Consider the following 16,268-nt stretch of genomic DNA (forward strand, 5'->3'; position numbering starts at 1 on the left):
ATAATAATGGTAATACTTACGTCATAGCCTGGTAGATGCTTTCAATCCCATATCGCATGGCAAACTCATCCACAATTTCTTGCGCATGGTCGTCAAAGTAGACCTTCCACGCGTCATCCCCCTTGGCCTGCGGGAGCTTGACGGCACCACCCTCCACCTCACACAGGTAGTGGAAGAGGTTCTCGTGCAGGCAGGTGTACTGGACATGGTAGGGTGCCACCTTCTCCTCACCCTTGATTTCTACTGAGATGTGGAGGCGAATGGCACCTGACACAGCGGACTTGTCTGTGCGTTTCTCAAGGTTATACCACACATCCATCTCGCCTGACAGCGTTCGCACCTGATGGGGGAGGAAGTGGCAGAAGGTGTGAGGTCAAGCCTATACACAGTATTTTGTCCTTACAAACCTGCTTCTTTAGATCTAAGCATAAAGAAACAAATGAGAGTTAAGAGTAAGGTCATGTTTAAGTATTTAGTAATTATATTCTTACCAGGCTGTCTCTTTGATAATTAGATAATAGTGTATGGTCAAACATCCCCATGATTTATGTCAATTACAGTAATAAAACAGACGAATGAGCGTGAAATAAGGTCTAACATTGAATAGTTTCATCCTTACGGCATTGTTTATTTCACAATGAGTAAAAAACTGTCGATTCTGATAAAATACTTCAGTGACTAAAATGGAGAAGGGAAAATGTAAGATAAAATACTTATATGTATTCAGTAGTTTCATCATTATAACTATATTTTTTTATCAATTAGATAAATAACAGCAAAACTTGAAAGAAATACTTTGATAATTATAACATATTTCAGTGTGGTTTGAAGTCAGAAGGTTCACAATGTTTGGACAGCAGTGTTTCATTCTTTTTTTCAGCACATTAAATATATATTTCAACAGTGTGTGTATTGCACCATTTTCCCTTCCCTCCATTAGTCTGGAGGATTACCGGCACAAATGCTCTTTGTTTATGTCTGCAGCTCTTACACACCCAAGAGATATATTCTCCTCTCCATTATAAAGCTTACATTTCCGAGTCTGTTCCAGGTTTGAGCCCATCAAGATAGTTGTGTGTGCTTGTATGACGAGGAAGCAAACTACACTCCAGAGTTCTGTTACCAAATCTCATTCTCAATTTATCAAGTTAGCCTTAAAGTTTTGAATATTTCAAGCTTGTATTATCTCCTTTTTCAGGTCATTCCAGATGTCAGTGCATCTATGGGGAAAACTATGTTTCTTGATATCCCTTAACCTTCTTATCTTCCTCAATTTCCTAGTTTTTTTTTATTTCTAATGTCCAATATAAATGGTCATCCCTGTTGATCAATTCCCTTTCCTTCACTGCCCTGTAAGGCAATCAGATTTCTTTCGCTTCTCTTTTCTCAAGGTTGAACAAACCAACCTTTCCAACCTCTCCTCATACATCATGTCTCCCAAGCTTGGCACCTTTTTTGTTGCTGCTCTTTGATTTCTTTGTTTTCTTTGTGTGGAGATCACGTACATTACTGCTGCATATTCCAATCTTTGCCAAGTCACCGTTGCAATCAGCTTCTTTATCACATCCTCATCACACACACACACACACACACACACACACACACACACACACACACACACACACACACAAACACATACAGATGGGAGGCAACTGGCAGGAGAGATAAAAGAGGGAGGAGAAGGAGTAGGAGGAGGGGAAGCTCAATGATTGACAGGTGATCACAACACAGGAGCAAGGAACAATGGCTCCGATACTGGAAGCATTGAGCTGCTGTGTCAATATGACTGGAAATCCTGACTTAATGATGTGGAGGAATGAAACAGTGGAGGTGATCACTGCTAAGAGAGAAGGCGAGACCGAGATCAAGAGTGAGAGAGAAAAGAGAGAGAGAGTATGTATGTGTCATCAGCTTCAACATGTTTCTGCCCTCGAGCCTGCCACATCGCCACAAGTTTCCACGATGTTTGTGGGTCTGGCTTTGATGGGCCGTTGCTTGCTTGTTTGTTTCTAGCCTTGTAGGTATGCCAGATATTATTAGTTGTTATAACTCGGGTATCATCAAAGCCTCACAGTTCCAGTTTTGCAAATCCATTATACCATTCAAATTACATATGAGTGATATGACCATTATATATAATTGGTGTAGCTCAATAGTTAATACTGAAAAGAACCAAGATTAACTGATGCCCTGATAAGAAAAAGACAGCAAGCAATGAAATGATTGTTCAGTAATACTTGAAACATCACATTTACTGATCCAGAAATCAACTAAAAACCTTGCACTAGAAATAATAAATGAGTATAACAAAATTAATAGATAAATAAAAAGTTGATCTTTCTCATGTCAAGAACCACAAACAATTACTGCACATAGCTGATGATTTGGTGACCTTTATTTTTTTTTTGTACAACAAAGGAGACAGCTCAAAGGCACAAAAAAAAAAAAAAAAGGAAACAATAATAAAAAAAGCCCGCTGCTCGCTGCTCCTACATCACAAACCTCCCACCGCTTATTCAATAAATATGTAATGGAATAAATAACTACATAAATAAAACAATGGTATTAATCATTTCCTTGACAAAAGTATCACAGGCAATTATATATTTTTTAAAACTTTGACGGGACACAAAACTGGGAATCTAATGAATTTAATGCAGTTTTCTTTTCTTCTGCTTCATTGTTTTCCTTCCAGGCAACAACAGATCCTGAAGGTATCAGTTGATGCTTTGCAAATACACTACACTCCTCATAGTGTGCATGAGTTAAAAAAAGAAAAAAAGAAAAAAAAAAGAATATAATTTTGTATCTTTTCCAGACATAGTTTTCATATTTCAACAGAATACACCAATGAAAATGCCTGCTATTCTGTGTTCTATTTTTTTCTTTTTCTAGGCCACAACATCCTCCTCCTTTTGCTATTTTCTGGGAGTGCCACCGGCCCGTCGATTCCCAGCCAGGCAGTGTGCGCCGGGGGGCCATCTTGTGCCAAACTTGTGGACAAACTTGGACCTACAGCTACATGACTCAGGTAACTGTCCCCACACACAAGACTGACCTTGCAAACTTGAATCAAGCCGTGAGAGCACCGGCAGGCACAGGGGAGTTGTGTAATTTGATTCCCTATGTTATCTGGTGCTCCTGCCTCCTACGATTGTTTTTCTTTTATTTATTGATTTGTTTACTATTTACCTGCATGGGATGTTTTGTACTGGCTTAGTTGCATATATATATATTTTTTTTTTATCTAAGCAAGTCAGAGTAATTGGTTTTGTGTGATATATTCTTTCCTTTCTTTTCTCTGTTTTCAGTTTATTTACATTTACATTTTTTTATAAAGGAGGAAAAGAAGAAAAAAAGGAGAAAAAGAAGATGGACAAGAAGAAAATGAAATAGAAGATGAAAAAGAAAAACATAAAACTCATTTCCTAGTGTGCAGCCGGTGAAATATTCAGGTCCCAACGCCTTTAAAGATGATATACTGAAGGGCTGCCTGACTTACTGACTTAACCTCATCATTCACTCTCGTACATATGGAGAAAAATTATTAATTAATTTTCCTGCACATAAGTGAAAAAAAATTTCAACACCTTCTTAGATGATAAAACTGACTTATTGATTGATATAGTGCCATCCACTACACCGTATCATATATTACGTATATATTGGTAATAAGAAAAGAAAGACTAATTTTCACTGTGTGTAATCAGTGCAGCCTTTTGAGGTAATACACTGACTTACTGGCATCATCTCATCAGCTACACATGATTATATAACAAATCCTGCAGAAAAAAATCTTATATATAATTCATTTCTTTGTGTGTACTTACCCAGTAATAATTATATTCCTACCCCTTTTGCAGATACTGGAGCACTAACTGAGTGACTCACAAAACTTATCACAATTTTTAATGAAATACATTATTGTACATCATGATACCACATTACATATATTCTTATTTAGCATAAATCCTGCAAAATGAGACAAGAAACCTGTAACTTATTTATGTCCCTGAAACTCCAAGGAGGACTGACAGATTAATTAACTTGACCTGTTCAGTCAATATTTAAACACTATCCCAAAAAACTTGTAACTCATTATGTCCCTAAAACATTTAACCCGGTACCAGCGACAGGCCAAGCTCTTGCCTTGACATGAACCCCCCAAAAACAGAGGATACATAAACTGATCCCAAATGCATTAATACATATAATATAATGGTTTGCGTGAGTGATGATTTTTTTTCTCATATATTCGCTTATAGTGGCCTTTGAGAAACATGATCCCTGCAGCTACTGGGTTAAGATCATATACTGACTCACTACCCAAACCTACCAGCCATACATTATTATACCACAAACTCTACTGAATGAGAAAAAATCAGAACTCATTTACATCCCTACAGCTAGAGAAGAGCTGCAAACAACAAGGGGAAGATTTAACCCTCACACCTCTCTTATGAAAGTGCTCTCAACTCTTATCCATGCTTTAATTCTCTCTCTCTCTCTCTCTCTCTCTCTCTCTCTCTCTCTCTCTCTCTCTCTCTCATATCAGATTGTCACTTCTCACTTCTTCCTTCTGACATCCCCCTCCTGTTCTCTCCCTCCCTCCATTATTCAAGGAGTCTCTCTCCCTCCACTCTGACCTTTCTGTTTCCTCTCTCGTTTACTCCAATCTCCCTCCATCTTCTTTAACTCTCTCTCTCTCTCTCTCTCTCTCTCTCTCTCATAATCATCTGTTTTCCTTTCTCGTTTTTCCCCACATGGATATTTAGGCTAATGAAGGAAGACAAGGAAACCAATAAAGAAGACAGGAAGACATAAAGAAAAGCTGGTAAGGAAGATTGGAAAGAAGTGAACAAGGAGATTCGGGCAGGAGAGGATAACAAAGAACAATCCCCCCTACAATCTCACTGGAACCCCCTCCTATAACCTCACTGGAACAATACCCTCCCTATACAATCTCACTGGAAAAATCCCCCCCTATACAATCTCACTGAAACAATCCCCCCTACAAACCCACTGTAACAACCCCACCCCCCCCCCTTCCTACAATCACACAGGTAGTCAGTCATCCCTCCCTACACTCAGGCAGCCACGTATATATAGTTCTTTACCTCAATGATGGTCTGGCCGAGGAAGTCATCACTCTCGCGGGTCAGCTTCTGCCTTAGCTTGGACTTGATGTCGTTGTCCTCGTCCCAAACTCTCACCTTGATGCGGTCGCTGGAGTTGTGGCACTCACTGGGGGAAGGGAAGGGGGGGGGGGGGGTTGAGTCAGTGAAGGTAATTGGTAAGTGTTTAGTTTAGCCTGTGTGTATGTGTAAATGTGAAGGTAAATGTGAAAGTATATGGTAAATGTGTAGTTTAGCCAGTGTGTTTGTGTAAATGTGAAGGTAAATGTGAGGTTAAATGTGTAGTTTAGCCAGTGTGTGTGTGTGTAAATGTGTAGTTAAGTCAATGAAGGTAATGATAAATGTGTAGTTTAGCAAGCGTAAATGCGAAAATGTTTAGTCAGTGAAGGTAAACAGTAAATGTGTAGTTTAACCAGTCTAAATGTGTAGTTTGGGCAGTGAAAGCAAACGGTAAAAGTGTAGTTTAGCTTCACCACCTCAAAATAGCAAGTACGCCTCTATGTTAAGGTTAAAGCACCAAAATACATGACCTTTAGCCATAATATGAAGGCGTAACCCAACCTAACCGCTGCTTACCCCGAACATGGTTGGGTTAGGTTAGTTCCTACCACGTGCGCCTTCACGGTATAGTTATTTTAGCCCTTTAGCTATATGGAGGTGTTTTGGATATTGTGAGGGGTGAGTATGGGTAAACACTAGAATAATACCGAGACTTTTCAAACAAGCGAACTGAGATGGCAATACGTTTACGAATACGGTGAATACATTGCACCGCTCACACGTCTCGCGGCTCGTCCGGCGTGGGCTTGGAAAATTTCGCCTCAAACCACTGTTACTCTTCTCATAAGTGCCCCTCTCAACGACGTATGTGATATTCAACATTTGCTACCTGCGGGCAAATTCAGAAAGCACTTATATCGATGAAACTCCGAGATACATCCCTCCACACTTCCATCGGGATTCAGAAAACAGAAAGAGGATGTAGCCGAGGATGTAACTCGGGTGTAAGCTACGAATGAAAAGCTTTATATATGTTTCCCGATAAGAATATAAGAGTATATGAGTCAATAAAGCAAAATCTTTCCTTAAAAGCGATATGCTACACCGGGGATGGAATATAATGTTGTAGAGTTCACTATAGCAGTCAGGATTAACTTTCACACTGAAGTCCGCATTTTTAAACGTCTCGGCGCCTCACTTCGCCTGTTTCAAAAGCCTCTCGTAGAAGTTGATGGAGATTTCATGGGCTATCTTTTGATCCTAGTAAGAGTTTTACCGGACTTCTGCACCTGGACTGAAAAAACTTTCGATAAAAACCAAGTTAATCTTCTCCGTGGCTTTGTGAAGACGAGTCGTAGTGGGATCCCGATACCATTAAAAATATGAACCTAATAACGGACCTCGTCGCATCCCTTCCTTAATCCTATCTACATATTTTCTGAACAGTTCGTGGGCTAGCTTTAGGTCAAGATGTGTTCCTCAGCCTTTTGTCATGGCTATTCCGGTAAGGACAGCAGGGGCATTATATACATTCCGCTTCCAGCCACTTCCTGGCCTGACATTATTCCGCCAGGGACAGAAACGCTTATGTATTCCACGTTCATGATGATCCTCCGTCCTTCCTCCTACCTCCCGTATTCACATTTCTATGTAGATATATCCCATAACACGTAAATTAATATTTCTCCACCTTGACAAGTATGTACGAGTATATGTGACGCGGAAAAAAAAAAGAATTATGTTGTTGAGTTACTTTAGTGAAACTTTAATTTAAAGCATTGTGCAGGTCATGACCCATTCAACCTTCCATTATTTAATCATCACGCGCACAGTGATGGGAGCTGCCTGCCTCATGTGAAGCACAAAATTAAATGTTTTACAAGCACTAGCAGTTTAGGAGTATGCACATAGCTGAGGACTCCCCGTAACCTATGTCAAAGAATATTAGGGGAGTCCAGGGATTGCCTATTACCTTGTGTATTTGTTCTAATTCTCCCATGTCAAAGGTAGACATGCGTTTCACTGGTATTCATTTAAACTCAGAAGAGCATTTTTACCCAGCTGTCAAAAAATAGGCGTTATATTCCATTTCGTCAAGGCCAGACAGGAAAAAAGAGCTGGACAAACAAAGTAAGTCCGTTGATGGCCGCCGCCTGGACCGTGTGATGAAAGTGATGAATGTGATGAAGTCCGAGATATGAGCTGGCCCTCCGCTGCCCTGCTTACGTGATAAAACAAAAAGTTGAAAGGCAAACTGTAATAAAAGCGTTGCAAAATTCATATTAATATTTTCCTTTATAGAGCCGGGATCTCTGGCTCTTTCAGTGACTCGAAAAACCAGGCGTAAATTAATATAAAAAAGTTGAGGGGTAAAATGTAATAAAAAGGTGCATTTTACTCCATTTTAATATTTCACTTAATAGAATTGGGATTATATGTATATTTTTCTTATATGGCTCTTTCAATGACGCGAAAAATAAGCCGCAAATTTATGAAAAAAAGATGGTGCAAAAAATGCGTATATTTATGGGAACTATACATGTCCACCAGAAATGCAGAAAAAAAAACAGAATTAAATTATAAAATTATAAAATATAAGCTGTAGCATATGTAACACTGGAGAGCTAACCTTAATAAATAACTGGTGCCGCTTTAGCGTGCTGTCTACCCGGCCATTTACACTTTAACGTGCTGTCTACCCGGCCATTTACACTTTAGCGTGCTGTCTACCCGGTCATTTACACTTTAGCGTGCTGTCTACCCGGCCATTTACACTTTAGCGTGCTGTCTACCCGGCCATTTACACTTGCGTGCTGTCTACCCGGCCATTTACACTTTAGCGTGCTGTCTACCCGGTCATTTACACTTTAGCGTGCTGTCTACCCGGCCATTTACACTTTAGCGTGCTGTCTACCCGGCCATTTACACTTTAGCGTGCTGTCTACCCGGCCATTTACACTTTAGCGTGCTGTCTACCCGGCCATTTACACTTTAGCGTGCTGTCTACCCGGCCATTTACACTTTAGCGTGCTGTCTACCCGGCCATTTACACTTTAGCGTGCTGTCTACCCGGCCATTTACACTTTAGCGTGCTGTCTACCGCCATTTACACTTTAGCGTGCTGTCTACCCGGCCATTTACACTTTAGCGTGCTGTCTACCCGGCCATTTACACTTTAGCGTGCTGTCTACCCGGCCATTTACACTTTAGCGTGCTGTCTACCCGGCCATTTACACTTTAGCGTGCTGTCTACCCGGCCATTTACACTTTAGCGTGCTGTCTCCCGGCCATTTACACTTTAGCGTGCTGTCTACCCGGCCATTTACACTTTAGCGTGCTGTCTACCCGGCCATTTACACTTTAGCGTGCTGTCTACCCGGCCATTTACACTTTAGCGTGCTGTCTACCCGGCCATTTACACTTTAGCGTGCTGTCTACCCGGCCATTTACACTTTAGCGTGCTGTCTACCCGGCCATTTACACTTTAGCGTGCTGTCTACCCGGCCATTTACACTTTAGCGTGCTGTCTACCCGGCCATTTACACTTTAGCGTGCTGTCTACCACAGGAATGTTATAGAGCAGGATGATGAAAAGACAAGTTGAATGGTGCCGAATAATGAGTTATTATTCTTCAAAAGGTTGTTTCCTCTTAAAAATGCAACAGCTGTTTCCTCCGTCCAAATGACACGTCTGTAGAAATCTTTTAACAGCATCGAAGTCAGCAAAATGAGTTATACTGATGTTATCGGCTTCAAAGTAATGAGGATAGTTATGGGATGTTCGATGATTGTCCTTTTACATAGACCGGCCAGGATCACTCAGGTGACAACATAAGCTGAGGTCCCCGGAGATCCCCGGAGACAGGTCAGGCCATTATGTAGCTTAGACTACAGACACTGGGCTAAACCACACGTTTTGCGGTAGACCGTACACTAAAGTAGCACCAAATAAACAAATAAATAATAAATATGCATCCTATGAAAGACGCACTATAAATTAAATATTGAGAAAAAAGAAAGTACAAATATTTTGTATATCAAATTATGAATATATAGATAATCAAATAAAGAAAAAAAGAACAAGTAGTTTATACATACTACACTAAAATGTCCTAAATAAAAAAATAAATCAACTTGAAAATAAAAGGGCTGCAAATTCCCGACGGTACTCACAAGTAGAATTTCTCGTTCCACACAGGGTTGAGCTCTTGAGGCACTGTGTGGGTCCTCTTCTTGACCTTGCCCACCTGCACGGTCACGTAGGGGTCAGAGGTGCCGCTCTTGTCCTTGGCGATGAGGCCCTGGGCGCAGATAACTGGCGGGGGGGGGGGAGGGTGGAAAGGGAGGTCAAGCAGACTGGCTCGAAAATAACGTGGATAGTTAATTAACACTTTCTCTTTGTTAAGCTGCCTTAGGAGAATGGTTTTTGAAAGATACTTCACTTGTTCTTATTTTGGTCTTTTTTCTTGGACGTTAATTCAAGAGCAGTATTTATTATTATTCCAATTATTTCATCATGTTTTATATAAAAATTAAATATCTACTGGTAAAGTTTTGGGTTTTTAACTGACTTGCAAGACGAGCTATACACTCACTAAATATTGAGTTTTTAACTACTTTTTTGGCTTTCAAAGGAATTACTTTTTACTTTTGATGCACTATGTGACTTTACGTACTATGGGTGAATGGCTAGTTTGTCTATTGTCATTATCATTATTATTCATAAACTGTGAACATTCTCCTACGTGAATAAAATTGGGTAAAGGAAGATCTACATGTACACATTTTCATATGAATGGTGGTGGTTAGAGATGTGGATCATTCAAGAGTGAGGTCAGGTCACTCTCAGCAGCGGGCCAGGTCAGCTAGGGGGTCACCGGGACGCAAATATGATAACTCCAGCCCACCTTCACCTTCCATCTTCCACACGCCCTCAGTACCCCATTAACCATTTTGATTAAGATAATTTCATCCATTTTCATATCACTGACGCACGACTAAGTTGAATTATATAATTTACATCAATGACCTTCCACCTTCCAAAATCCAAAACAGGTGTTGAGCAAAGCATTTTCATTAGCAGGTAAGAAAAAACTTGTTATTTTACATCACCAGGTAAAAGGAAAAAAATAATAATAGCAAGAGCAATATAACCCCTGGTGAATGTTGAGATCTGGTAACACTTTAGGGCGGTAGGGGTGTGTGGGTGTGTTGCAGGGGGTGGCTGGCAACACTGCAGAGGAAGGTGAGGCGTTGTTTTATCACTATGTGCGCCGGTGGGTGGTGGCAGGAGGCGCCTTTGCATTATATACAAGATCATGGGGTGAGGAACTGTGGAGCAAATACAGTAGTAGAAGTAGTTGGAGTGGTGGTGGTGGTGGTGGTGGTGTGGTAGTTGTGAGAGCAGTCGTGTGGTGGTGGTGGCTGATGTGGTGGTGGTAACAGTGGTAGGAAAAGAAGTAATGGTAGTAGTGGTGGTAATAATAATAATAATAATAATAATAATAATAATAATAATAATAATAATAATAATAATAATAATAATAATAATAGTAACAAACGTGACGGATGGATGTCATGTGTTCCACTTTTGAAATAGTTAAAAGTGCATGTATAGTTTTTTTTTTCTCATTCTGATGAAAAAAAAAATGAAGAGGAAAAGAAATAAAAGTTGAAGTGCTTTGGTGCAGATCCCTGTTGTGTGTGTGTGTGTGTGTGTGTCTGTGTATGTGTGTGTGTGTGTGTGTGTGTGTGTGTGTGTGTGTGTGTGTGTGTGTGTTAATGGCATCTTGTATTCACGTCGTATGCAAAGTTAAGATGATTATGAGAAGACTAGTGCAGAGTGTGTGTGTGTGTGTGTGTGTGTGTGTGTGTGTGTGTGTGTGTGTGTGTGTGTGTGTGTGCAGGTGCTCATGGACTGTTTAGCATCTGTTTGAGCTTCCGGTGACTTGTGTTGGGAGGTCACAGGATGCAGGAAGTCCTCTTTGTGGAATCACGTTGAGTGGCGGTGGCGACGTGTAAGGTGAAGTGGGTCGTAGGTAGGAAGGGATTACAGTCAGATTACCGTGTGTTTGTGGTGATGGTGGCGGTGGTCGTGGTGGCGGCGAGGTGTTGAATTTCTAAGTGCAATATCGGGCGTGGAAAGTGGTGGATATAATGTCCCGTGACTTTGTGTGGCTCGGAGAATGAATAAACGAAGGAAAGAAATAAAAATAAAGTGAAAAGATGTGTTAGCAGAGGGCATTGGTGGAGGGAAGTAATGGTGGTGGTGGTGATGGTGGAAGTTATTGTGGTGGTGGTGGTGGTGGTGGTGGAAGTTATTGTGGTGGTGATTATAGTTGTGGTGGAGGTGGTATAGTGGTGGTGGTGGTGATGTAGTAGTTGCATCACCCTCATCAATACAATGCTCGGCGTCATCATCAATCATCATCATCATCATCATCATATCATCGAAAAACGAAAGGTGTTCATAATTCCACATGCAGGTCAATGCTCGGGTCGAGATAATAGATCACAATAAAGGAACGAATTGATCTGTTCCCGCGCCATCCCAGCTCTGCGCTTAAATTTACACTCTAGCTAGGCAAATATACACGCTACGCCTTCTCTAGTGCTTTCTACATGTTCTCTTGTATGCAGTATTACCCAGAGAAACAATCAATAGTGAATCAGTCTAATAGTCATCGCCTGATTTTCCCGGAGAGTGGAATCGAGAAAACGCCTCAGTCTGCCTCTCAATCCGCAACGTTTGTCTAGCTTTTCTACGGTCCGGGAAAAAGGGCTGAAGCGGTGGCCTGCTCCCCGCGCCTCTCGCCGTGCACCACCACACTCAACAAGGGCAAAATGGAGATCAATAGTTATGGTGATGATAGTGTAGGGTGCTGAGAGGCCAGCGAGGGGGAGACAGCCTGCGCGCGCACCTCCATAAGCGCAGCGTCACAGCCAATGGGGAGGGAGGTGCAAGGAGGCCACCCGCCCCTTCCCCTCCCTCCCACCGTGACGCTCTCAGATAACTATGGAGTTATGAGTCACTACAACCATAACACCATGAGTTATCTGCACACTGTGACGTCATTCGTTATTTACATAAGCCTCTATTGACGCTAGCATCGTATAATTATAAGGATTCGGTAAGTTTTTATTTTATTTTTATTTATTCAGTTACAAGCGATAAAGTCTTAACGATATAATAGTTTTCATACAAGCTCTAAAATGGGACAGGATAGATGTACCGAAGGTCTGACGTCACAGTGGTTTGCGGGGTGCCGGCTGGGATGGCGTTGTGATGCTGTTGTCTGGCCCGGCGTGGGTAACTCGGTATACAGTGTCTCTCTCCTCTGTTTTAGTGTACACGGGAGTCATCCATCGCTCGGCTCATGAAGTTAACATGCGCTCATGCTTCCTCAAATGTGCTTGGTAAGGTGGGTCAGAAATGGAAGCCGTTTGGGGCAGCCACGCACGCGCCATGCTACACACAGCAGCACGGGGACGTTTGTTTGCTGGCACACAGATCCCCATTTTCTTTAGCATGGGTGTCTTAGGAATTTCATTTATTATTTACCTCACTCTTTAGGGCATTGGCAAAAAAATTTAAGACTTGCAAAAATGGACAACGGTCTTATTACTTATGGGTCTTTTTCTGCCTCTTTTTTGATAGTTTTTATAGTTAGTTTTTTGTTTTGCTTTTAGTCTTTTTTAATCTTTTTTTTATATGATGGGGGTTAAGAATCAGGCAGGTTAACTTCATGTGTTGCTTTAAGACATGGGGGCAAAATTTTCTGTGAAGAAGGTACCCGGAAAAAAATGGACCAATAACAGCGAGGGTGTTTAGTGATCCTGACTGGCGCTTGTCTGCCCCGCTAACACATCCTCCGGCCTCCATCACTTAGAGACCACATTCATAAATACTCAATATTACACTTAATATGGAAGTTAATACATAACTCCAGTAAATATAAAGTCAGTCATCGCAGACAAACTCTTTTGGGAATAAAATTTAAGGGGAAAGATCCGATTATCAGGCATTTGAGTCGGGGAATCACTGACGGGAAAGGAAATTAACAGCGAAAACGGCAGCTTTGTGAGATTTGAATCTGAACATCCGTGTTGGACAGGCGATCAGCAGAGCCACAAACACCATCAGGAGAGAGGGTCGGGTGAAGAGGAAGAGAAGGGGACGAAGAGAGAGACAAAAGAAAAGGCAATGACGAGATAGAGAGAAATGGAGGCATCAACAGGGAGAAAATGAAATCCAGTTAGTAATAATAAAATTGAATATGAAGATTCTCAAGTTCTACAGTACGGGTGTTGCCTTCAGCCGGCCAGTGGAGGATACTAGTGCTGACATCTGGTGGCAGTACAGTAATGGTGGACTGTCAGCGGCTAAATGTAGTAAGTAGTAGTAGTAGTAGCAGCAATAGTAGTAGCAGTAGAAGTCGTACTAGGATGAGGAGGGCGGGCGGGACGGGAAAAACAAGATAATGAATAAAGGACAAGAAGGGGAGAGGCTGTAAATGATAGAAGAGGTTTGGAAGAGGCCGTATCATAGGGGAGGGTGGAAGTTGTAATCATAATAATGGAGCAGACAAAAAAAAAATGAAAATAATAAAAAGAAGCGGCAGGATCCAGAGGCCGGGCCACCATCCCGCCACCTGCATCCCTCATACTTCCATCCTCCATGCTTTGTTTGTGTGTCTATGTACACGTGTTGCCTGACCTGTCGTCGCTATCTTGCAGGACCAATGGGAGGTCCCTTCTAACACGTTATCCTCGGCTTTCTCAAGGGAATCTATATGTGTATCTGGATCCACCTTGAAAGTCATCCTGTGGGGAGAAGCACGGTCGAAGAGGAAATGAATAAGAACACACAACACCGACTTCCCGCTAAGATAAAAGAAGAAAGGCACCCAACCTACAAGGAAAGGAAAACACCAACAGCATTCGACGGTGACATGAACAACAGTAAACACACACACGCACACACACAGCAAAAGAATATAAGACAACATGGCGGCGGGGCGACACAAAACAATGAGAAATAATGGGGGAATTGAGGAAGAACAAGGAAGAGGAAGAAGGCGAGGGAGGACATAAATACTGAACGAAAGGATAAAAAGAAAGATTACGACAGAAACATTCTCCTTGCGAGGGTCTGCTCTCCTGAAGGCGTTCCCGGCAGGACCTGCGAATCAAATCATGACCAATTTAATTTCCGGAGACAAGACAAGAGGCCGTCTGGTCACCTGCCAACCTGTCCTCCCATTTTTTTTGCAGTTGACACAGAAAACGATGTCATTTCACGGTAACTGATTCCAACCCATCCTCCCACTTTTTCTGGAGCCAGTATAGAAAGCAGTGGTTATTTCACCGTAGACTTTGGCAATTTTAGGACTGCTTTGGAGAAGGTTGTTTCCCGGCTGCCTGTGGGCGTGTCCGTCTCACCTAAACCTGCACCTAAAAAGCTTCTTAAGCCAGGTGAGTCGGAGGTCCCACAGGTGCCTAGGCGTCAGGTGCCTCTCGTCTCTCGTCTCCTTAATGTCACACTGGACAACACCGCTTGGGGAGGGAGGGACGAGGGAGGGGCGGGAAGGACCGAGGGCGAGAGGGAGAGAAAAGCACGAGGGAAGGAGGAAATACACGCCGCCGTGGGAGAGACGCTGGACAAGACAAACATGAAATAAAGCAAGACAGATAAAACAGCGAGAAACAGATTATTAAAGACAACACAATGGAAAACAATAAACACGAGAAAAGCGAGAGATCAAGAGAAGAAACAGACAGACAAATGGAGGCGGAAAGAGAAGCAGGGGGGCGAACCAAACAAACCTGTGATGGCAATCTTAGCGGACCACTTGCTGGTTCCGTCTAGCACCGACTGGTTCACTGACATCATGTGACCAACGTGACTCTTGTCCTCGACGCCAAAGACATCCCTAGTCATTGGAGAAATAGTGTTCATCTCTGCTAGGGGGTGAGAGGGAGAGAAAGAAAGGGAGAAAGGGAAACTGCACGCCTTCAGAGCCATGTGGTGTGGATACAGGAGGAGGAGTTGAAGGAGGAGGTCAATGTACATAAGAAGGCAAAATCAAATGTCCATCTCTGCTGGAGGACGAAAGGGAAAGAGAAAGGAAAGGGAAGAGGAACCCACGTCTTCAGAGCCACGTGTGATGACAAATCATATGGAGAGGGAAGATGGGGGACGAGGGAAACTACTTTATTATAAGTCGAAGAGGAAAAATGAACAATGGGGAGGAGCGAGGAGGTACATTACACGGAGGTAATATGTAAGGAGGTGGAGTATGAAGAGAAAGGATATAAGGAATTAGAGTACAAGAAAATATAATATATGGAGGTAGTATATAAGGAGGAAGAGTATAAAGGAAGGATGTAAGAGAATATAGTATAAGAATAAAAGATACGTAGGTGAAGGACGGAGAGAGTAGCATACAGGGAGGGAAGAAGTAGGGCGTTTCGAGGTGGTAATACTCATAATGGAGGAGTGACATCACACTGTAGGGAGGAAACATAAATGTGTGCCGCCCGGTGTCAGTCCCTCCGCGGCCACACTCTGAGGTCAACCAGTCTACAGGATCACATTATACACGCACTCAGACCACAGCAGCGGTCGGGATGCACCGCCCAACACCGACACATGACCTCTACGCCTCTCACAGCAACGGGTTCAATGACATTAACACACAACCTTACTTATCATACCTAAAGATAAATATAATCCGTTTCTTAGATGTGTCAGTGCCTCGTTGGGATAAAAGTAAATGAATCTGCTGTAATAAAAGTTGTGTTAATCTTTTTATACTAAAGATTTACTATGGAAGACTCAAACTAGGCAAAAAATACTATACGAGTGGTTGTAGGGCTATGTGAAAAGAATGGAACTATGTATTTTTTATGGTTAAATTATATAATCATTTAAAAATAACACAGATGTCCATTAAACTTCCTCGCATCACCGTTTTTTTAAATCAATTTGCCTACTCACCAATTAATATGTATATAACACGATGTATAAAACACAGATATATACTGCAGTAAGCTAAGTTAATTATATGAAAAAGAAAATGCATTTGCCTGTCATATCATCCCGCATCACTGCTTTCTGAAACCAACTACGCC

At 41.9% G+C, this 16,268-nt stretch overlaps 1 protein-coding gene across 5 annotated transcripts in view; it reads right to left on the reverse strand.

Moving 5' to 3' along the window:
- The window catches only part of LOC126996134 (uncharacterized), a 230,932-nt gene that overhangs the window by 20,907 nt on the left and 193,757 nt on the right, over window positions 1-16,268 (reverse strand). For 4 of the 5 annotated variants that reach the window (XM_050856344.1, XM_050856341.1, XM_050856343.1 and 1 more), the window contains 4 exons: window positions 14,961-15,067; window positions 9,309-9,450; window positions 5,118-5,244; window positions 21-340 (listed from right to left, as the gene is read on the reverse strand). In XM_050856344.1, coding sequence (XP_050712301.1) covers window positions 21-340; window positions 5,118-5,244; window positions 9,309-9,450; window positions 14,961-15,067 — 696 coding nt within the window. Of the gene's footprint in view, window positions 1-20; window positions 341-5,117; window positions 5,245-9,308; window positions 9,451-13,851; window positions 13,959-14,960; window positions 15,068-16,268 lie in introns of all 5 variants that reach the window. The other variant, XM_050856342.1, reaches the window with a different exon arrangement.

This window comes from Eriocheir sinensis, chromosome 9 (assembly GCF_024679095.1).
Source record: "Eriocheir sinensis breed Jianghai 21 chromosome 9, ASM2467909v1, whole genome shotgun sequence".
Classification (NCBI taxonomy): domain Eukaryota; kingdom Metazoa; phylum Arthropoda; class Malacostraca; order Decapoda; family Varunidae; genus Eriocheir; species Eriocheir sinensis.